At 37.9% G+C, this 22,531-nt stretch overlaps 1 protein-coding gene across 3 annotated transcripts in view; it reads left to right on the top strand.

Annotated features, from left to right (window-relative positions):
- The window catches only part of RADIL (Rap associating with DIL domain), a 115,001-nt gene that overhangs the window by 42,028 nt on the left and 50,442 nt on the right, over positions 1-22,531 (top strand). For 2 of the 3 annotated variants that reach the window (XM_021008421.2, XM_078152932.1), the window contains exons 3-5: positions 5,605-5,921; positions 7,970-8,638; positions 11,167-11,204. In XM_021008421.2, the coding sequence (XP_020864080.1) occupies positions 5,605-5,921; positions 7,970-8,638; positions 11,167-11,204 (1,024 nt within the window). The remainder of the gene's footprint in view (positions 1-5,604; positions 5,922-7,969; positions 8,639-11,166; positions 11,205-22,531) is intronic. The other variant, XM_078152933.1, reaches the window with a different exon arrangement.

Here is a 22,531-nt window from a genome sequence, read left to right as displayed (position 1 = left end):
AAAGCATGGTTTTGGAGGGTTTTTTTTGTCTTGGTGACAGACAGTAAAGTGCCCCACAGATTTCTAGAATAGAGAATGGTAGAGCATAGTCACATTGAACAACCAGTTGGTGGAGCCATTAGGTGTTGTGCTTTGTTTGAGATGCCACCATGTATTCTGGTTTACTTCATTTGTAGTGGTAACCTTAGGGATGTTGGGAGAAGAATTATTTATTTTGCTCCTAAGTCTATATTTTTTATGCATTGCTAAATGTTTGACAAAGCAGGGAAGATACCTGTCATCCTCTCTGGAAAAATGATATTCCTGCATAGTTGACTCTTGATTATTTGGGCCTAGTTTATCCAGTTTGAAGATTATCTAATCCCCTCTTTCTCTTTCCTGAAAGACTATTTCACTTGTTAACCCGGGTAACTTGTCCTTCCAAAGATTGATATCAGGGAGAAGAGATGAGCCTCATATAAATGCACTTTTTGTTTTTATTGGACATATGATTCCATTGGAATAGAGAAATCCTGATGAAGAAATTCCTTGTACCAGTGCACTTTCTAGTCTTAGAGAGCTACCTAGGTCACTGAGAGATTAAATGACTTGCGCAGAGGCACATAGCCAATGTGTTTCAGAGGGAAGGTTTGAACAAGTCGTCTTGACTTTGAGGCTAGCTCTTAACGTGAGTTTTATTTATTATTGTTTAATACTGGCAAAAGTTTTGTGGAAGCCTGAATCTAAGAACTAAAACAGGTCTTTTGGATTATTTGTGAATTTCAGTTTTCCCTGGTTTCCTCTTCCTGATTATTACAAGTAATCAAGAGTTGAGAGAGTACCAATGGTAACCTATCAAATGAGTTGTACTGCATTAAAACTGATTCCTAATATGTAAAGAAGAGCTAAAGACGAGACTAAAGACTAAATGTTTAGCCTGGAGTGTGATCTCTAAAGGGCCAAGCACCTTTTCCAAAATCAGACACCCTGTATTGTTTATACAGTATTTACGATGAAGTGAAGTAACAGAAAAAGAGTGTATTGGATTTTTCTTAAATTTGAACAGTGTGCACCATTAACAACATAGCTACAGATGGCATTTTAAAACCCCTACGAAAACAGTGTCTCTTGTATGCTAAGGGCTTATTCTGCCTTTAGGGAGCTTACAATCTAGGAGAGAGACATGACATAAATAACTATTATAAGTCCTACATGTTAGGCTCTGGTGTTAATAATATATTCTGATTCAAATCTGATAAAACTAATACACTCTTTTACTTTGCTTTATCTTAAATACTGGATGAACAATATTGCCAGTGCTTGGTTTAATCTTGATTCTTTAGGACAGAGCCTAGTGCTCCCTGCAAATAGTAGTTGCTTCTTTTTTTTGTTTTTGTTTTTGGCTAGGCAGTGGGGTTAAGTGACTTGCCCAGGGTCACACAGCTAGTAAGTGTCAAGTATTTGATCTGAGGCCGGATTTGAACTCAGGTCCTCCTGAATCCAGGGCCGGTGCTCTATCCACTGTGCCACCTAGTTGCTCCAATAGTAGTTGCTTCTTAAATCGTGTTTCTAATTTCAATTTTAGGATTATAGATATGGAGTTTGAAGAGACCTCAGAGTTACCTAGCCCAACCCCTTTCATTTTATAGATGGAGAACTGAGGCCCAGAGAGGTAAAGTAACTTGGTTAAGGTCACATAGGAGTTAAATAGCAGGAATGACATTTGAACCCAGGTTCTGTAACACTTCTTTGTGTTGTACTGTACTTCTCACTTTTCTAAAAATATTTGTCAGAATAAATTTTGGAAGAATTCACTAGTGCCTATCTGTTAAGAGATCTTAAGATGTATTTTGTCATTAGTTCCCTTGCTGATTGAAAATGTCAGTGCTACTGAACTTGCCTGGATCTTGACCCCATAACAGATGTTTAGTGTAGACAGCCCAAAACAACAAATCATGCATCTTAAGTCAGGAACCTCTTATCCCTCTTCTGTTGCCTCAGTGAAACTAAAAGGGTTTCCAGAGCACCCAGGGTTTTAAAACCTGAACATTTTATAATCAGCAAAAAAGGTCTGTTAGCTACTATTAAAGATTCTGAGGACAATTGTTGTGTGTTATCTTTCTAGGTGATTCTTCCCAGTAGTACCTATCCCTGAACAAAAAGTTGGAGTTTGTATCAAAAAGAGTGGAATCAAAACTGTCCTTTTTTCTCCTTTAAGGATGGATGGCACATCTTGATGATATATTAAGAATCAGGGGATCACATGAAATTGTAACATATATATGTAGAAGAGTTGGAACTGCTTTTATTTTTAAAGCCTGTGTTAATTAAGAGAAGGCTGTAGTTTCTACTTGTCATTTAACTGTGAGCAGTCTCTCAACTAAGATCAGAGTAGACCTGTGCTTACTGGTTCTATTTCATCTCTATGGATTGATTATACTTCATTATTGATGAAGCAACCTTCAAGATTCCCAAGGCAGAAATCTGTCAGCCCTCATTCAGTAACTTTCCATTTATATCCTCTCAAAGGAAAATCCTGATTGTTCCATGTTTCTACCAGCATTGCATTACAAATATTTTTATTTTTAAGTGTTCAGTTCAAAGCACTAGCAGTCAAAATATTTCACTACTATGAATAAATTTCATCCAGCAGTTAACAGTATTAAACTTTAATGTATTTCTAGGCCTCAACTTGACAGGGTCCCTTTAAGCAGTCAGCAAACCTGAAAACACAGGCTCTGCAGAGAGTCATTGTCTCTGGCATAGAGAAATATAGTGCAGTATGCTCCGAGTCTTCAGATTTTGGAGATATGATCCCATAGGAGAAACCTGTACTTACAGATACCCTATTCTGCATGCATTCACTGGGCTTCATGCCACATAAAATGAAATTTGGAAATTGAAGAGGAAAAAGGCTATTTTTTCCTTAAACTTCCCTGCTGCTTTTATAGCTTCGTGCCTTCTGAAAGGTAATTTTCAGCTTTTCCTCCTTCCTAGAAATCTTATTTATTTTTATTTTTTTCTATGACTAGAGTACTCAAGAACCTTTTTTTCTTGATTCAGAAAAGATTGAAAGATTAAAAATGCCATTTTTACCTTTGCTGTTTTACTTTCCTTTCAGATTTGTGCCTCACAGATAATATTTAGTTTGCAAAATGGTATTAGTCCCAGAAGGGAGCTGCATCTGCCATTATTTGGGGTACAGGACCTAAACCAGGTGGGCAGAAGGATGATAAACTGTGGTAATTGGGCTGAGAGCTGTATGCTGTCTCTCAGTCTCACTCTTCTGACTGCTCTTCCAAATTGATATCCAGAAGTTAATTAAGGTCTGCTCTGCAGCAGGCAGACTCTTTGAGATTCCTCATACTGCAGTCTGCAGGTTCAGGCAGTTGGCATTCTTACTCTGCTCATTGGCAGAACTGGTCATCCTTCAGTACAATACAGGAAAAGAGATACAGGAAAGAGAGCCATCCACGAGCCCTGCATGGTAAGGAATGAATCTCTTGTCCTTAAGCTTTGTGCCCTGACATTTCTTTTTTATTTATTTTCATTTAGTATGGTGCTAGGCAACTGATACTGCAGATTTTGATAGGTTGTCATATAAGGCCAAAATAAGCCTAAAGGGCATTCTGAAGGAGAAATGAAGCTGAGGGTTGAAAAGAAAATGCTTAATAATGAACTTGGGGAGCGTTTAAATTTGGAGCTAATTTACATATACTGTGATTTCTCAGATTTTCCAATTACTTTGACTTGAAAGATCTGTGACTGTATTTATAAGTTCTTAATGCAATATTTTTAATAATTTTGTACTCAGTGTTACTTTTATACATTAGAAGAAGAGAGTCAGTCTTAAAATATAATCTTAGGGAATTTGCCTTATTTTCTGTACCCCTGCCCTCCCCTCATCTTCAATCCCTGGTTTTTGGTGACAAAAGGCAATAAGGTCCACTGGGCAAGGAGCCAGAAGATCTGGATTTTATTTCCTAGCTTTGCAATTTTGCAGAGTAGAGTTGGACAAATAGGTGAATCTCTCTGAATCTTTGTTCCCTTATCTGTTAAATTGAGGATAATACCAGTCTTATTTTGTGAATTTTGTGAAAATCAAGTGAAGTAAAATTAAGTAAAAATACTTTGAAGACCATGAAGCACTATGCAGATGAGAGGTGATGTTATGATGATAGGATAAATGTGATGAATGGATTTTACTTCCCTATGATGATGGCTTCTGAGGGAAGGATAAGAGTTATTTACGGGGGATTTTATGGGTGCTAAGTATAGGTGATGTGACCCTAGGAAATAAACTGGCCAGTTGTGTTGGTGCTGTTACTGCACCCTGGTGGTAGTTTCAAGGAGAAGCCTTCACATAGATCTTAAAGGCAGGTTTCATCAAATATACTTTGGATCTAGAATTCAGCCATCAAATTTAGAAACCATTTGAATTTTTTAGGAAATAAAAAGAAAGGGAGGCAAGAAGAAAGCCAACATGCTCTTGTAAGCCGGTGCTCATTAAGCTCTGATCCAGACCCAAATTAGGGTCGCTAGGCATCAAAAGAAAGACCTTAAACAGTCTTCTTTGAAGACTCAAAGAGGCAGCTGAGCATATTTGGCCAAGAAGTTCTGTGGACCTCTGCATAAAAGCCACAGAAGCCAACAGTGTCTTTCCACCTTTTGATTGTGCTTTTGCATCCAGTCTGGTGAACTTATTACTGTGAGAATTTAATTTAATGACAAGTAAATCTTTCAGTATCCATTGTCTTAAGTGAATTCCCCATTGTTTCAAGTAAATTCCCCTCTGAGATAAAATTGGCAAGTAAGTTTAAATCGAGTTGCAAAGTTCAAATCTATTTTCTGAGTTGAATAAGGTACAGTGGTAGCTGAAAAACCAAAGAAGCCAAGTCTCTATTATTGCCAGCATTGAATGGTGCTCTTGAAGTGGCATTTTTTTTCTTTTTTCTTTTCTTTTCTTTCTCTTTTTTGGGGGAGGCTAGGCAGTGGGGTTAAGTGACTTGCCCAGGGTCACACAGCTCTTAAGTGTTATGTGTCTGGTCCTCCAGAATCCAGGGCCGGTGCTGTATGCATTTTGCCACCTTGCTGCCCCTGAAGTGGCATTTTTGAAAGAGTGACTAAGTGTGTGTGGCAGGCAACAGTCAATAAGCAGGCATTAATGCCTCACAGTTCTTTTTTGTGTGCTGTCTTCTCCATTAGAACGTAAACTCTTCAAAGGTAGGGACTGTCTCTTTGTCTGTATTGTTTAGCAGAGTGACTGGTATATAATAAATACCTAATAAGTGTTTTTTATTTTCTTTATTACCAGGACTTGTTGAGCTCTGTCTTAAAGAAAAAAAATCCCAGGGCATTATGGTGGAAATGGACAATGGGGATATTTATATGGTTTTCTATATTTAAAAGATCTCCTAGTATCAGAAGAATGATGGTGATACAAGAACGCTGATATTTTAAAGGCAGAGACTCATTTGAGAAGGCTTGTCTCCAGTTAAAGAGAAGCTTATTTGGTTAGAATGAGAACTGAAAAGATACAGTGAGAAATTAAATCCTGGGCTAGAACCCCAGCTGTTTAATTCTGAAAGAAGTAATTCTTTGAAAACAACTTGCTTTTCATTTTAGGGATCAATGCTCAGGCAAGGAAACTCCAGAAGAATCGTGCAAAGGGTGCTACAATACTGCCTGCAGGATGTAAACGACATGCCACCCCACCCACCCTTCGGCGCACAGTTAGTGAAACCAGCTTGAGCCATCCTAGTACACAAGAAGAGAAGCCGAAGGGGCATTATTCCACTTTGTTAGACCCCAGCCGAAGCCCAGAGGACCCAGGCACGGCGCTTCAGGACACTCTGTTGGAGACAAATAGCAGTAGCAATATGCGATACTCACTTTACCAATCGCCACATCTTCTCCTTCTGCAGGGCTATAGTCAGCAGCATGTACGTACTTCACTTCTTTTATTAAACTGACTAGATAAGCAGTTCCTAGACTTGTGATGAATAAAATTTGCCCCCTCTTTAAGTGGCCTCTTTTAGTCTTTAGTCAAATGATCTTCCTTGTAAGGATAATTTGTGATTTACAACCCTGGCTAGGAATTGAAGGGGCTGGTGTTGGGGATGCTCATCAGTGTGTGTAGGTTGGCATTAAGATGCTTTGAAGAATTAAGTTTGTTATATTGAAAGATGATTAGGAAGTTTGACAGTTCTTTTCAGGTAGTAGATAGTTGTTGCTACCCTTATACGATGAAGAGAACTGGCCCTGGGAAGCAGTAATAATAACTCATGTTTTTATAGCACTTTAAGGTTTACAAAGCTCTTTACATAACCCCTCTGAGGTAGATGGTGTAAGCATTCTTGTCCCCATTTTGCAGAGAACACTGAGATTCAGAAAAATAAAATAACCTGCCCAGGTCACCCAGGTAGTAAGTATGAGAGCCAAGATTCAAACCCAAGTCTCCACTCTCCAAGAATAGCAATTGATCTTTATTCCCCAAGTGGAGAATGGAGAATCCTCCTCTATTTTTTAAACTATAGGCTAGAGTCCTGTCAAGTCAGCCCCAGCCCCTGGGATGGCTTGACCTTTTCACAATGGGAAGAATGCTATTCAAAGAAGTCTTCCACTCTACCAACCAGAATGCCTAAGGAAAATGTGCTGTCAAAATTTCATGTATGCCTGTTTTAGTCACTTGAACCCCCAGTATAGGATTGGACTCAATAATGATCCCTCCTAATTCTTAAGTTTTCTGCTGAATTCATGATTCTTTCTTTTTTTTTTTTTGGTTGGGCAATGGGGGTTAAGTGACTTGCCCAGGGTCACACAGCAAGTAAGTGTTATGTGTCTGAGGCCAGATTTGAACTCAGGTCCTCCTGAATCCAGGGCTGGTGCTTTATCCACTGTACCACCTAGCTGCTCCCATGATCCTTTCTTAGAGAGCTTTACAGTTGGTTTCAAGGTGGACACAAAGGATTGTATGGTTTTCATTTCTAAGAGGGGAATAGCAGCAGGCTGGCTGGCTTCATTCCAGGTCATAGTGTCACTGGTAGAGCTGGAGAGAGCTTCTTCCTTGGGATTGTATGTAGGCATTCCTAAGCCTATGGAATGAAAACACATTTCTTGAGGGATGACTTTGGAAGCAAAGACTGTTAATGGCACCACTGAATACACTTTAGCCAGAAATTAATGCCTTACTCCTCTAGTCCATACTTGCCACGCTCTCTACAGATGGCTCTTCATTCTCCCTTTCATCATTTCTTATTTACTCAGCTTTAATTTATTTTCCTACTCTGTTTAAGAATTATAGCTCATTGGGGCAGCTAGGTGGCGTAGTGGATAGAGCACTGGCCCTGGATTCAGGAGGACCTGAGTTCAAATTTGGCCTCAGACACATAACACTTACTAGCTGTGTGACCCTGGGCAAGTCACTTAACCCCATTGCCTAGCCAAAAAAAAAAAAAGAATTATGACTCATTAAAACTAAAATAGAAAGTTTCAGATAACTCAAGTGTTAAGGGAAATATCAGATTACTTAATTGGAAGGAGAGAAAGATATTGTACTGGTACATTAGAGGGAGACAATGCTGTGGAATCACTTGGGGACAGTTTAGCAGTTATGGGCATGTGGTCAATAAGTCAGTCTCTCTCTTTCTAGGTCACTTGTCATCCTACCACTGCAGATTCAAAGGTGTTAGAATGGAGCAGTCTCTGAGTCTCAAGTCTGTTACTTATTGTCCTCTGGGACATTAATCTCTGGGGAAGAAGAAGAGAAAGTTGTCTAATCTAAGGGTGGGTGCTAAATGTGGGGCAGGTGGAGGGCAAAATGCAAACGAGATCCCATGGCTCTTCAGCTTCAGGTAGGCTCAGGGCCCTCGGGAGAGCTCTTTTTGCATTGAAGGCTCAAGTGACCAGAGTGCCTTTTTTCTTGTGTTTTTTTCCTGATCAAGTTGATTGAGCTCTTGGCTTGTCCTGAAGTTTTATGTTTTCATTTCAGGATAGCTTAGTTTATGTGCTGAACCGTGAACAGCACACAGTGGGCCAGAGGACCCCCTCTAGCAAGCCTAGCATCAGCCTTTCAGCCCCAGACATTCTGCCCCTCCACTGTACCATACGTCGGCTCCACCTCTCCAGCCATTCAAGACATTCCCAAGCAGAAGAGAAGCTTATCCTTGAGCCAATACCTGGAGCTAGTATATCTATCAACTTCTCAGAGGTGGGAAAGACTGTGGTGCTCCACCATGGAGACCTGCTCTCACTGGGGCTTTACTACCTGCTGCTTTATAAAGATCCTGCGAGAGCCCAAGCCCTCCCTGCCCAGACCCTGGCACGGCTCAAAACTGTCCCCCGAACGTCAGACCCTGCCACCTGTAGAATGTGTGGAACAGTGCTCGGGGGCAGAGCACCTTCCTCATCCAAGAGGCGTGGAGCTCTGCCTAGTCAGAAGACCCCTCGACGAAGGCTTCATCTGGAGTTTGAGCCAGCAGTAGAGGATGTGCTAGTGAAGAGGATCATGACGTTGATTGAGCCAGGGGGTGATGACCATAAGCTGACTCCTGCTTTCCTACTCTGCCTCTGCATCCAACACTCCGCCACCAACTTTGAGCCAGGCGAATTTGGGCAGCTGTTGCTTAAACTGGCCAAACTGATACAGAGAACAGTCTGGGTCAGTCAAAACAGGGATTGAGGGAGGTTGGGATTTTGAAGTGACCAGCAGTGCTTGGGCTAATTGCCTGGCGCTTGGTCAGAGACAGTTTAGAGTTCATTTCTAGCACCTAACGTGTCAAGCAACAGTAATGTTTCTGCTCCTCCTCACTCTCTACCCACAAATTGAGCTAGGAAAGCTAGAAGCTTTCCCCAGTATCTATGAGCATTGAAATTTATTAGAAGTGGAACACTAGGCACAAAATCTTTTCTGCTTATCTACAGTTTCTAATTTATTTTTCATGTCTCCCAAGCATATTAGGTAAGCAGATAAAACTCTTGGAGTATAAGCAAAAGAGTACCAGATGTATCTTGCTACGACTCTAATTTGAGGGAAGCAGGTCCAGAATGTTAATGAATCAGCATTATTTTTGCTCAACATGCTTAGGTTCTAGGCGTATTCTCCCCCAACCTTTTTTACTGTCCTAGATCACTTTTGAATCTCTCATCTGGTGCCCTTATGAAGGTGGTGTTGTCCAGTGGTGTTATGTACTGAGAACTTAGGTCTGGGAACAAGGCTAATCATCTTTAAATGATAGTTCTGTAGATAGAATTCCCTTAGAGTTATCTCAGTGGTTTTTTGTTGGCATCTTGCCACTAGCACAAGCACTGCCTGTAACTCCCCTGATTCCTGCCCATAAGCACAGTTGGTAAAATCTGATGGGAGCAGGGCTAGGTGTGCTTGCTATTCAGCTTCTTTCAGTTAGAGAGCACCAGCATGAAAGTCTTTGGATAATGTGGTAACAGAGGCAGAAGACTGGTATAGCACTAGTCACTTTTAAAATTAAAACAGCTTTACAGAAGGAGGTTTAACTGTTAACATGTGGGATAACTTCTCTTTGACATTTTGACAGCCGCTTGGGTAGTCTGAATTGTGTTTGGAATTGACTGTTGGCTAACTAGGAGTTATCTGAGCTGTATCTACTAAATGAGAAAGGCCACAGTCTTAATCTCGTTATTATTGAGGGAAATAGAGATCCTTTGTTGTTCAGATTGGTCATTCTAGGTGATCCTTTCTACAAACCTTAGCCCAGTCAATGTCCTGTAACAGAATTGTGAAAAAGTGTATCTTTATAAGATTTCTTTTTAGAAACAGTGGCTTGTTTCTGTTGCTAGTGACAGGTAAAGTGTGATGTGACTGACTAAGGTTTGCAACATATATCTGATAGCTAACCTTCAGTGCCATGGACGCTGTGATCTGGGTACTGTGTCAAATCTAGGATTCTCCGTATGAAGTCCAGTATTATGACTTCTGTGGCATATGTCATTTATACTCATGGAGGGCTAATAATATGCATAGTACCTGGTGAAATCAATTTAGTGTAAAATGAATGCCTGTATATTATGGATAATTTTAACATTTAAAATATTTTGATTTTAAACATTTTAATTTTATTTAATCTCAAAGAATAAACAAATAGAATATGGAGTTGAAGCCCAAATAACAAGAAGGAAATCTGAACTATTTATATTTTGAAATTAATACAAATTCCAACAAAAATTTCAATAACACTGATTGGTAGATGCTAAACTCTAAAATAAGAGAGTTGGACTTGATGACGTGACAGCCTTTCCCAACTCTAAATTCTATGATTACTCCACTAGACTTTTTTTGTCTATCTGTTTAAGAGCTTTCGACCCCTTCCCTTCCTTTCCTATAGTATGTACAAAATTTGTTGGTATAGAATAGGATTTTGGAGTTAGATGGAACCTCAGAGATCATCTACTCGAACCTTATGTTATAAATGAGGCAACTGAGAGTCAGAGAAGTTAAATGACTTGCCTCATCATTTAGTTAATTAAATGGTAGAGTGAGGACTTAACTCGGGTCTTCTGAATCCAAGTTCAGGGCTCTTTGTGTTATTTTCTGCTGTAATGACTAGATACCCAGATATTGGCTAATGTGGATAGCAAGAAGACTAACTATAAGGATGAATTATAGTTCTGTTTACTGTAATAGGTCAGTTGTTAAAATTAGACTTATGTCTTCATTTTAAGTGTTAACACTGCAAATACTAGTTGAACCTGAGGACCTGATGTTAACATTTAAATATTTTTAGAAATTCAAATGTGTTTTCATTTACTGATAATCACAGGATTGGGACATTTTAAAATACATGGTTAACAATGACAAAAGCATAAACAGAATCCTGATTTGTGAATGTGATAAATATATAGTCTTTAGTATTTTTCAGTAGACAGTTGTTATGTAAGGTGAATGATTGTGAAATGTGTCTGCTACAGGAAATATGTAGGTCAGTTTGGGAAAGGGAAAGAGAAAAACAAAACGAAAAGATTGAATGATATGTGATGCTGATTTTTTCCAATATAGTTTAGAGTAGTTAGCATGGTATAGACTGGATCTGACATGATGGTTTCATGTTTCTGATGTTGATCAGGGTATCACAAACATATGGGGGGGTTTATTGGATATAACTTGGTGTATAATCCTATTTTTTCTCATTTTTGCTTTTATTCTTTTGCTTTTAGGAAAAAACCAAAGAACTAGCCGAGAAACAGTCTCAGCAGTAAGTATAATAGTTATATATGGTCCCTAATATACTCATTAAACATGGAGTTAAATCAACTTAGAGACCATCAGGGTGCATCCTGATTTCTCCCTTGAGGTTCAGCATTGTACTTTTTTTCTCAGTTGCATGTAACAAAAAAATTTCAACCTTTTTTTTAGTTCCAAATTCTCTCCGTCTTTCTTCTCCCTGTTCCTTGAAGAAGACAAGCAATTTGATATTGGATATACATGTGCAGTCATGCAAAACATTTCCACATTAGCCGTTTTGCAAAGGAAAAGAAACCAAAAATAAAACCAAGAATAGTAAAGGAAGTAAAAAAGTATCCTTTAATCTACATTCAAACTCCATCAGTTCTTTCTCTGTAGATGGATAAACAATTGTCATCATTAGTCCTTCAGAATTGTATTGGATCATTGTATTGCTAAGAATAGCTGAGTCATTCAAAGTTGATCATCATATAATATTGCTATTAATGTGTACATGTTCTCCTGGTCCTACTCATTTCACTTTGCATTAGTTCATATATGTCTTCCCAGGTTTTATGAAAGCATCTTGCTCATCATTTCTTATACTATAATAGTATTCCATCACAATCGTATATGACAACTTGATCAGCCATTCCCCAGTTGATGGGCATCCCCTCAGTTTCCAGTTCTTTGCCACCACAAAAAGAGCTGCTATAAATGTTTTTGTACATATACATATATTTCTTGTCTCCTTTTCCTTTTTCTTTGATCTCTTTAGGATACAGACCTAGTAGTGGCATTGCTGGGTCAAAGGATGTGCACAGTTTTATAGCCCTTTAGGCTTAGTTCCAAATTGCTCTTCAGAATGGTTGGATCATTTTCACAACTCTACTAGCAGAGCATTTTTTCTACATTCTCTCCAATAACTGTCCTTTTCCTTTTCTGTCATATTAGCCAATCTGATAGGTGTGAGGTGGTACTTCAGGACTGCTTTAATTTTCATTTCTCTAATCAGTAATGGGCAGGTAGTTGGCACAGTGGATAGAGTGCTGGGCCTGAAGTCAGGAAGACCCATCTTCCTGAGTTTAAATATGGCCTGAGACACTTACTAGCTGTGTGACCCTGGGCAAGTCATTTAACGCTGTTGGCCTCAGTTCCCTCATAGTTGCATGCTCTTTTTCTATTTTATTAATGTATGAGTTTAGAGATACACATTTCCCCCTAAGTACCGCATCCCATAAATTTTGGTATGTTGTCTCATTGTTGTCATATTCTGTAATGAAATTATTTGTTGTTTCTATGGTTTGTTCTTTGACCTGCTCATTCTTTAGGATTAGATTATTTAATTTCCAATTAATTTATAATCTGTTTCCATGGCCCTTTATTGAATACAGTTTTTATTGCATTGTAGTTTGAAATGGATGTACTTAATATTTCTGCCTTTTTGCATTTGGTTGTAAGGTTTTTGTGCCCTAATATGTGATCAGTTTTTGTGAAGGTGCTAGGTACAGTTGAACAAATGGTATACTCCTTTCTGTTCCCGTGCAGTTTTCTCTAGAATTCTGTCATGTCTAATTTTTCTAAAATTTTATCCATCTCCTTAACTTCTTTCTTGTTTATTTTATGGTTAGATTTATCTAGCTCTGAGAGGGGAAACTTAGAATCCTCCACTAATATAGTTTTATTGTTTATTTCTTCCTATAAACTCATTTAACTTTTCCCTTTGCAGTTTGGTTACCCTGCTGTTTGGTGCATATAATGTTTAGTATTGCTATTACTTCATTGTCTGCATTTTAGCAAAATACAGTTTCTCTCCTTATCTCTTTTAATTAGGTCTGTTTTTGCTTTTGCTTTTTCTGAGATCATGATTGCTACCCCTGCTTTTTTTTTAAACCTCAACTGAAAGATAATAGATTCTGCTCCAGCTACTTATTTATACTTGTATGTCTCTGTCTTTTTTAAGGGTGTTTCTTGTAAACAATGTATTATTGGATTCTGGTTTTCCATCCATTCTGCTATTCACTTCCATTTTATGGATAAATTCATCCCATTCACATTCACAGATTATTAACTGTGCGTTTCTTTCCATCCTATTTTTCCCCTATTTATCCTTTTTTCTCTCTTTCCCTCCATCCTCTGTCCCTCTTCAAAAGTTTGTTTTTCTTCTCACTGCTACCTCTCTTAATCTGCCCTCCCTAGTATCAGCCTCCTTCCCCTTCTGTTATGGGGTAAGGTAGATTTCTATACACAATTGACAGTGTTTGTTATTCCTTTGTTGAGCCAATTCTAATGAGAGTTAAGGTTCAAGCATTGCCACCACCCTCTTTATCTTCCCCTATATTGTAAAAGCTCTTGTTTCCCTCCTCCTTTATGTGAGATAATTTTCTTTGTTCTTCCTCTCCCTTTCCCTTTTTCCCAGGCCATCCGTCTTTCCAACCCCTTAATTTTACTTTTTTGAAATTATCCCATCATAGTCATCTCACACCTATGCCCTCTGTCTATGCATACTTCTTCTAACTGCCCTAACAATGATAAAGTTCTTAGAAGTTACAGTTATCATCTTCCCATGTAAGAATGCAAACATACTCTTTCATGTTTACCTTATGCTTCTCTTGAGTCTTTTGTCAGATTTCTATTCAGTTCTGGTCTTTTCATCAGGAATGGTTGCAAATTCTCTGTTTCATTAAATGTCCATTTTTTCCCATGGAAAATTATACTTAGTTTTACTAGAGTTGTAATCCTAGCTCCTTTGCCTTCCAGAAAATATTCCAAGCCCTCTGATTCTTTAATGTAGAAGCTGCTAAATCTTGTGTAATCTTTAAAGTGGTTCCATGAAGTTTGAATTGTTTCTTTCTGGCTGCTTGCAATATTTTCTCCTTGACCTGGGAGCTCTAGAATTTGGCTATGATATTCCTGGGAATTTTTATTTTGGGATCTCTTTCAGGAAATGATTGGTAGATTCTTTCAATTTCTGTTTTACTCTCTGTTTCTAGGCTATCAGGGCAGTTTTCCTTGATAATTTTTTGAAATGTGATGTCTAGGCTTTTTTTTTTTAATCATGGCTTTCCGATAATTTTTAAATTGTCTCTCCTTGATCTGTTTTTCAGGTCATTTATTTTTCTAGTGAGATATGTCATATTTTCTTCTTTTTTCATTCTTTTGATTTTATTTTATTGTTTCTTGGTGTCTCATGGAGTTATTAACTTCCACTTGCCCAATTCTAATTTTTGAGGAATTATTTTCTTCAGTGAGCTTGTTTACTTTTTTTTTCTGTTTGGCCAGTTCTTCTTTTTAAGGACTTCTTCTCTTTGGTGGATTTTTATTCCTCTTTTACCATTTGGACAATACTGTTTTTTAAGGTGTTGTTTTCTTCAGTATTTTTTTGTGTCTCTTTTACCAATCTGTTGACTATCTTTTCATAATTTTCTTGTAGTACTCTCATTTCTTATGTTAATTTTTCCTCTACTTTTCTTATTTGATTTTAAAAATCCTTTTTGAGCACTTCTATCCAATTCACATTTTTCTTTGAGACTTTGCTTGTAGATTGCTTTGACATCGTGATCTTCTGGGTTTGTGTCTTGAGCTTCCCTTTCACCATAGTAACTTGTTATGGTCAAGTTCTTTTTCTTTTTTTTTTTGCTCATTTTCCCAGCCTATTTCTAGCCTATTTCTTTCTTTCTGGCTGCTTGCATTATTTTTTCTTTGCCTGGTAGCTCTGGATTTGGCCTTTGAAGTTTCTGGGAATTTTCATGTGGAATTTTCTTTTAGGAGGTTATCGGTGTATTCTTTCTGTTTCTTTTTTGCCCTCTGGTTCTGAGGGATCTGGACAGTTTCCTTTTGTGCTTACTTGAAATACAGTGTGTAGGCTCTTTTTTTTGGTCAAGGCTTTCAGGTAGCTCAGTGATTCTTGATTTTTTTCCCCTTGATCTATTTTCTAGAATACTTGACTTTTTCTTGCTTTTTTTTAAATCAGTCTTTTGATTTGTTTTAATATTTCTTATTACCTCATGAAGTCATTGGCTTCCATTCGACTTTTTAGGGAGTTTGTTGATTTGTTGTGCCTACCGGTTAATTCCCTTTTTGATTCTTTTTTTTTTTTTTGGTGAAGCAGTTGGGGTTAGGTGACTTGCCTAGTGAGTGTTATTGTGTCTGAGGCCGGATTTGAACTCAGGTCCTCCTGACTCCTAGGCCAGTGCTCTATGCATTGTGCCACCCAGCTGCCCCGTTCCCTTTTTGATTCTTTTACAGCTCTCATTTCTTTTCCAATTTTCTTCTTTTAGTGCTTTCATTTAATTTATTAAAACATTTAAAACTCTTAACGCCAAGAATTCTAGTTGAGTTAGTGCCCAAGCTTATGTTTTTCTCTGAAGCTTTGCTTGTGAATGCTTTAGAACAATTTTGTTCTTCTGGGTTTGTAGCTTCAGCTTCCCTGCCACTGTAATAGTTTTTTGTGATGGAGTTCTTTTTTTGTTTGTTCATTTTTATACCCTACTTCCTGACTTTGGACTTGATGTTAGTGCTGTCCTTTGCTGCACTTCTGGAGGTATAGACTGAACCTTTACTGCTTTCTTTGGGTATTGAGTGTTGTTTTATTTCAGGATCTCAGGGACAGGCTGGGGACCTGTAAGCTTTTAGTGTTCCTAGAGTGGTATGACCTAGGTCAGAGATGAGGAACTTGTGGCCTCGCCACATGTGGCCCTCTAGGTCCTCAGGCGTGGCCCTTTGACTGAATCTGAACTTCATAGACAAAGTTTGGATTCAGCCAAAGGGCTGCTCTTGAGGACCTAGAGGGCCACATGTGGTGAGGCAAAGTGTGATTACTGCCCCTTTGTTTTGAGCTTTACAACTTTATGACTTGAGTTTGGGTCTGGATCTGAGCAAGAACAGAGTGGAAGCCTCTGTTTGTTAAGAGTGATGGAATTACAGGTTTCCATTTGGTCTGGGATTCCTTCATTCATTCCTATACAAGCTGGCCTAGATACTGCAATTGAGACCTTGATTTCCTCCTGAGGGCTGAACTACACTATTCCTGCTTGCTTTTGAGCTTCCTCCTTTCTCCATACTCGGTCCACCCCTACCCTCCCAGCAAAAGTTGTCTGCCCTGGATCTATGACTTGGAACTAAGTAGTAGGCAACAAAGCTGCCATTTTGCATCTGTCCCTGTGGCAGCGTCTTAGTTTACTTCTGGAGCCTCCTTCTCCCCCTACTTCATAGTCTCTTCCTGGGTTCTGGAGTGTTCTAAGTGTATGCCTGGCCAGCTGTAATCCCCAGTGTCACCAGACCTCTCAAGTCTGTTTCCCTCTGCTGACATAGGCTGGAAAAATTACCCATTGTGACTTTTCCTTGGACTATTTTCTGAGTTCTGCTTACTTTCACTTTGCATTAGTTCATGTAAGTCATATCATTCTTCTCTGTTTTAGTCATCTTCATTGATTCCTAAAATATTTTATTACTTTCATGTACCACAACTGATTTAGCCTTTCCCGGGTTAACGAGCTTCTATCTTATTTCCAGTTCTTTGCTACTGTAGTAGATATTTTTGAGTATATAGGTTCTTTCTTTTTGTCAATGAATTCCTCGGGGTGTATGCCTAGCAGTTTCAGTGATCTTTTCATTGTTAAGTCCAATGGCCAACAACCATGGTCCCCATTCTTCTTGACCTCACCTTAGTATTCAACACTGTTGACCACCCCTTCTTTCTTAATACTGTCTCCTTCCAAGATTTTTGTGATAACGGTTTCAGGTTCTCTTCCTACCTGTCTGATTGCTCCTTCTCAGTCTCTTTAGATCATCATTGCTATTCAGTATCCTTTACATGAGTCCATAAGGGTTTGTCCTTTATTTTTTCTGTATGTATCTTCTCTGTTGCTCTCATTAGTACCCATGGGTTCAATTATCTATGCATAGATGATTCCTGGAAATGTATATCCAGACCTAAACAACACTAATTGCCTGGTGGACATCTCCAAGTGGTTGCCCAGTATCTCAAACTCCATGTCTAAAACAGAATTTATTATCTTCTTTCAAACCTACCCTTCCTCTAAACTCCATTTTTTCAAGGGTTCTATTTTCCTTCTGTGCCTTCTAGTTAGTCAGGTTCATAGCCTAGGTATCATCATCAGCTATTCCCTGTCCTTTACCCTTCATGCCCTATATCTTATCATTTGTTAAGTCTTACTAATCCTACCCCTACATTTCTTAGATCTGTCTCCTTGTCACCCACACAGCCACTACTCCAGTTCAGGCCCTCATGACTTTTTCCTGGATTATTGTAACAGCCTTTTTATTTTGACTCCCTGCTTTCAGCCACACCCTTTTAATTCACACAGCTGCTGAAATAATACTACAGAAGCACAACTGACCATGTCACCCCAGAGCATAAGCCACTGAAGTGGCTCCATAAAATAGTATTTCTCATCTTAGCTTGAAAGACCTCCACAGTTTGATTCCAGCCTGCCTTTATGGGCTTAGTTCACTTTGCTCCTCTTCATAGATTCTCCCTTCTAGTCAAACTGGCCTACTCATTGTTCCACAAACTCAAAACTCCCACTTCACACCTCTTGCTGTACCTCAGCATAGGTTCTTCTTCCTTCCTGGAACACCCCTACCCCATCCCAGCAGTGTTTTCTCTCCTTACCTTTGCCTCTCAGAATTCTTAGTTTTTCTAAGGTCCAGCTTATGGACCTATGGGAGGCTTTTCCTAATTCCCGTAATTGTTCGTTTTCACTCTCTTCTCAAGTTACCATGTATATACTTATCTCTCTCTCTCTTTCTTTTTTTTTAATTAGGCAGTTGGAGTTAAGTGACTTGCCCAGGGTCGCACAGCTAGTAAGTGTTAAGTGTTTGGTCTGCGAGTGGATTTGAACTCAGGTCCTCCTGACTTCAGGACTGGTGCTGTATCCAGTGTGCCATCTAGCTGCCCCTACACTTATCTCTTTACGTGTTGTTTCCCTCTAGCAGAATATAAGATTTTCAGAACAGATAAGGCTTTGTTTTTGTCTTTATACCCCATGCCTACTATGCAGAATGCATTTAATGTCTTTGTTGTATTGTTAGATTCTGCTTTCTTCACTTTTTATGCATATGCATTTCTTCATATTTTTCATTCATAGTTGAGTTATAGTATTTATTGCATTATACTGCTGCACCATAGCTTGTTTATCATATCTATTCTCCCATTGTTGGACATTTAGATTGTTTCTGCTTTTTGGAAATTATTGATGATGTTACTATTATTGTCTTTGAACAGAGAGTTCTTTTTTATGTTATTAGCATATATTCCTAACAATAGAGTTACTGAGTAAAGAGGTAAGATTATTTTAATAATTCTTACAGTATATTGTCAGATTATTCTTTCGAAAAATGCTAAAATTTGCTATTCCTCCAGAAATGTAATACAATTTCTTTATAATCTGACCAGCATTAAGTTTTGTCATTTTCGCCTATTTCTGCTTTTTTGGTGAGTGTCAGATGTTGCCTTAGAGTTATTTTAATTTATATTTCTTTGGTAATTAGGGCCATCTTAAAAGTGATTATTTGTAATGTATATATCCTTTTAAAATTTATCTACTTGTATCCTTTGACCACATGACATGGTATTTTTAAAATTCAACTTAATTTTCAGTTACAAATTCTCTCCCTCCCTCCTCCCTTTCCCCACCCATTGAGAAAGCAAGAAAAAAAAATGTGTAGTCATGCAAAAAAATATTAGCCATATCCATAATAATAATAAAAAAGAAACCACCCCCCTCTCCCCCCAAAATATGCTTTAATCTGCTCTCTGAGTCCATTAGCTCTCTATCTGGAGGTAGCTAGCATGTTTCATCATGAGTTGTTTGGAATTGTGGTTGGTCATTTTGTTGAGCAGAGTTCCTAAATCTTTCAAAGTAGATTATCTTTACAGTATTGTTGTTACTGTATAAATATTGTTCTCCTGCTTCTACTCACTGCACTTTACATCCATTTATCCAAGTCTTCCCAGGTTTTTTGGAAACCATGCCCTTTGTTGTTTCTTATAGCACAGTATTCCATCACATTGCATACCATAACTTATTCACGCATTCCCCAGTTAGTGGGCGAGATGCCTCCTTAGATTTCGGTTGTCACCACAAAAAGAACTGTTGTAAATATTTTTGTACATACGGATCCTATTCTTCTTTCTTTGATCTTTTTAGGGTATAGCTATAGTAGTACCATCACAAGGTCAAAAGGTATGTACAGTTTAATAGCTTCAGGGGCATATTTCCAAATTGCTAATTTTTGTTGGAGTGATATTGTTTGTGAAAAGCCTTTTTAATTTTATGAATTTAAATTGTCTCCAGTGAACTGCTCTTGTTTAGTCATGAACCCTTCTGCTATCCATAGATCTGACTGGTAGTTTTATCCTGGTCCTATAATTTGCTTCTTTGTCACCCTTTATGTTTAAACCAAGTACATAAACCAAGCTTATGTTTGTATACAGAGTGAAATGTTGGTCTGTACTTGGTTTTGACCAGACTGTTTTCCAGTTTTCACAGTAGTTTTTGTCAGATTGTGAGTTCTGGCTACGAAAGCTGAGGTCTTTGGCTTTATCGCATAATAGGTCACTATGCTCTTTTGCTTCTATATATTGTGTACCTAATCTGTTCCACTGATCAATCTATTTCTTACCCATAACCAGATTGTTTTGATAATTAAGGTTTTGTAGTATAGTTTTAGATCAGGTATTGCCAGGCTCCCTTCCTTTTCCTTTTTTTTCCCATTGATTCCCTTGATACTCTTAGCTTTTTACTCCCGCAGATGAATTTTGTTATTTTTCCCTCTAGCTTTATAAAGTAGTCCTTTAGTAGTTTAATGGGTATAGCACTGGATAAGTAAATTAACTTAGGTAGAATTGTCATTTTTATTATATTGCCTTGGACTGCCCACAACCGATGTTTATCTAATTTTTTAGAGTGGTCTCTCTTTATAATTCTGTTCATATAGTTTATGTGTATATCTTAGCATGTAGGTTCCCTGTATTTTATAGTCTGTAGTTACTTTAAATAGAATTCATCTCCACCTGCTGGATTTTGTTGATAATATACAGAAATGTGTGGGTTTATTTTATGTCCTGTAACTTTGTTAATTGTTGTTTAAGTTAGGTTTTTGGTTTACTCTCTGGGGTTTTCTAAGAAAGTTATCACATCTGCAAGAAGTGATAGTTTTGTTTTCTCTTTGCCTATTTTATTCTTTTAATTCTTTTTCTTTTTATTGCTATAGCTAGAATTTCTAGTACAGTATTGAATAATAATGGTGATAATGGATAATCCTTGCTTACCTCCTGATCATATTGGAAAGTTTTCTAGCTTATCCCCATTATAGATAATGCTAGCACTTTTTTTGGTGGTTTTTAAAAAAATATTTCAATTTATTATTTATTTTTGACCTTTTTTTTTGACTTTTTGAGTTCTAATTCTCTCCCTTCTTACCCCTTCCCCCCTTTCCCACTGAGAGGGCAAGCAATATGATATCAGTTATACATGGGAAATTATGCAAAATTTATTTCCATATTAGCCATGTTTGCAAAAAAAGCAAGAAAGTGAGAAAATTATACTTCAGTTTGTACTTAGAGTTCTTCAGTTCTCTCTTTGGAGTTGGAGAGCATTTTTTCATCATGGGTCCTTTGGATTATCTTGGATTAATTACTTATCTTGTATTAATCAGAGTAGCCAAGTCTTTCACAGTTGATCATCATCATCACAACATTGCTGTTACTGTGCACAGTGATCTCCCAGTTCTTCTCATTTAACTCTGCATCAATTAGTGTAGGTCTTACAATTTTTTTCCCCTGAAACCACTGCCCTCCCCCATCATTTCTTAAAGTACAGTAGTACTCCATCACAATCATATGCCACAACTTGTTCAGTTAATACCCAGTTGATGAACATCCCCTTGATTTCCAGTTCTTTTCCACCTCAAAAAAGAGCTGCTGTAAATATTTTTGTACATATAAGTCTTTTTCCTTTTTCTTTAATCTCTTTGGGATACAGACCTAGTAATGGTATTGCAGGGTCTAAGAGTATGCACAGTTATATAGCGCTTTAGGCATAGTTCCAAATTGTCCTGCAGAATGGTTAGACCAGTTCAGTACTCCATCAGCAGTTCATTAGTGTACCTATTTTTCCTTCATTCCTTCTAGCATTTGTCATTTCTGATAGGTGTGAGGTGGTATCATAGAGTTATTTTAATTTACATTTCTCTAATCAGTAGTAATTTAGAGCATTTTTCCATATGACTGTAGATACCTTTGATTTCATCTTCTGAAAACTGCCTGTTTGTATCCTTTGACCATTTATCAATTGGGAAATGGCTCTTATTTTTATAAATTTGACTCAGTTCTATATATATTTGATAAATGAGACCTTTATTAGAGATACTTGCTGTAAAAATTTTTGATATTATTTTATTGACTTTTTAGCAAAAAGTAATCTTCCTGATTATCTCTTTTAATTATGTCTGTTTTTGTTTTGCCCAAGATCATAATTGCTACCCCTGCCTTTTTTTTTTTACTTCAGCTGAAGCATATTAGATTCTGCTCAAGCCCTTTATTTTGACTCTGTGTGTGTGTGTATGTCTGTGTCTGTTTGTCTGTCTGTTGCAGGCATCTCTTTGTAAACAGCGTATTGTTGGATTATGGTTTCTAATCCATTCTGCTGTCCACTTCCATTTTATGGGCGAACTCATCCCATTCATATTCACAGTTATGATTACTAACTCTGCATTTCACTCCATTCCATTTTCTTCTATTTATTTCTCTCTCTCTTTTTTTCCTGTCCCTAATCAAAAGTCTATTTTGCTTCTAACCATCACCTACCTTAATCTGCCCTCCTTTTTATTACTTCTCCCTCTTATCCCCTTCTCCTCTTATTTCCCTGTTGGTCAGGTTCTGTACTTGAGTATATGTGTATTTGTGTGTGTGTGTGTGTGTGTGTGTTGTATGTGTGTGTATTTTTACCTCTTTAAACCAATTCTAATAAAAGTGAGATTCAAGCATTGTGCCCCCCACCTCCACCATTTCCCCCTCCACTGTAAAAGTTCTTCCTTGCGCACCTCTTTTATGCTTTCCCGATCCTACCTCTCCCTTCTCCCTTATCCCAGTTCATCCCCTTTCTCACCCCTTTGGGTTTTTTTTTTTGGAGATTATTCCAGAATAATCAACTCACACCCATGTACTCTGTCTACGTAAACTCCTTTTAACTGTCTTAATAATGATAAAATTCTGAGGAGTTATGTGTATCATCTTCCCATATAGGAATGTAAACAGTTTAACTTCATTGAGTCTCTTAAGATTACTCTTTCATAACTATGCCCAAAGGGCTACAAAAATGTGCATACCCT

The sequence above is a fragment of the Phascolarctos cinereus genome, unplaced genomic scaffold (assembly GCF_003287225.1).
Source record: "Phascolarctos cinereus isolate Bilbo 61053 unplaced genomic scaffold, phaCin_HiC Scaffold_4;HRSCAF=312, whole genome shotgun sequence".
NCBI lineage: Eukaryota > Metazoa > Chordata > Mammalia > Diprotodontia > Phascolarctidae > Phascolarctos > Phascolarctos cinereus.
This window is presented reverse-complemented; position numbering and strand designations above follow the sequence as displayed.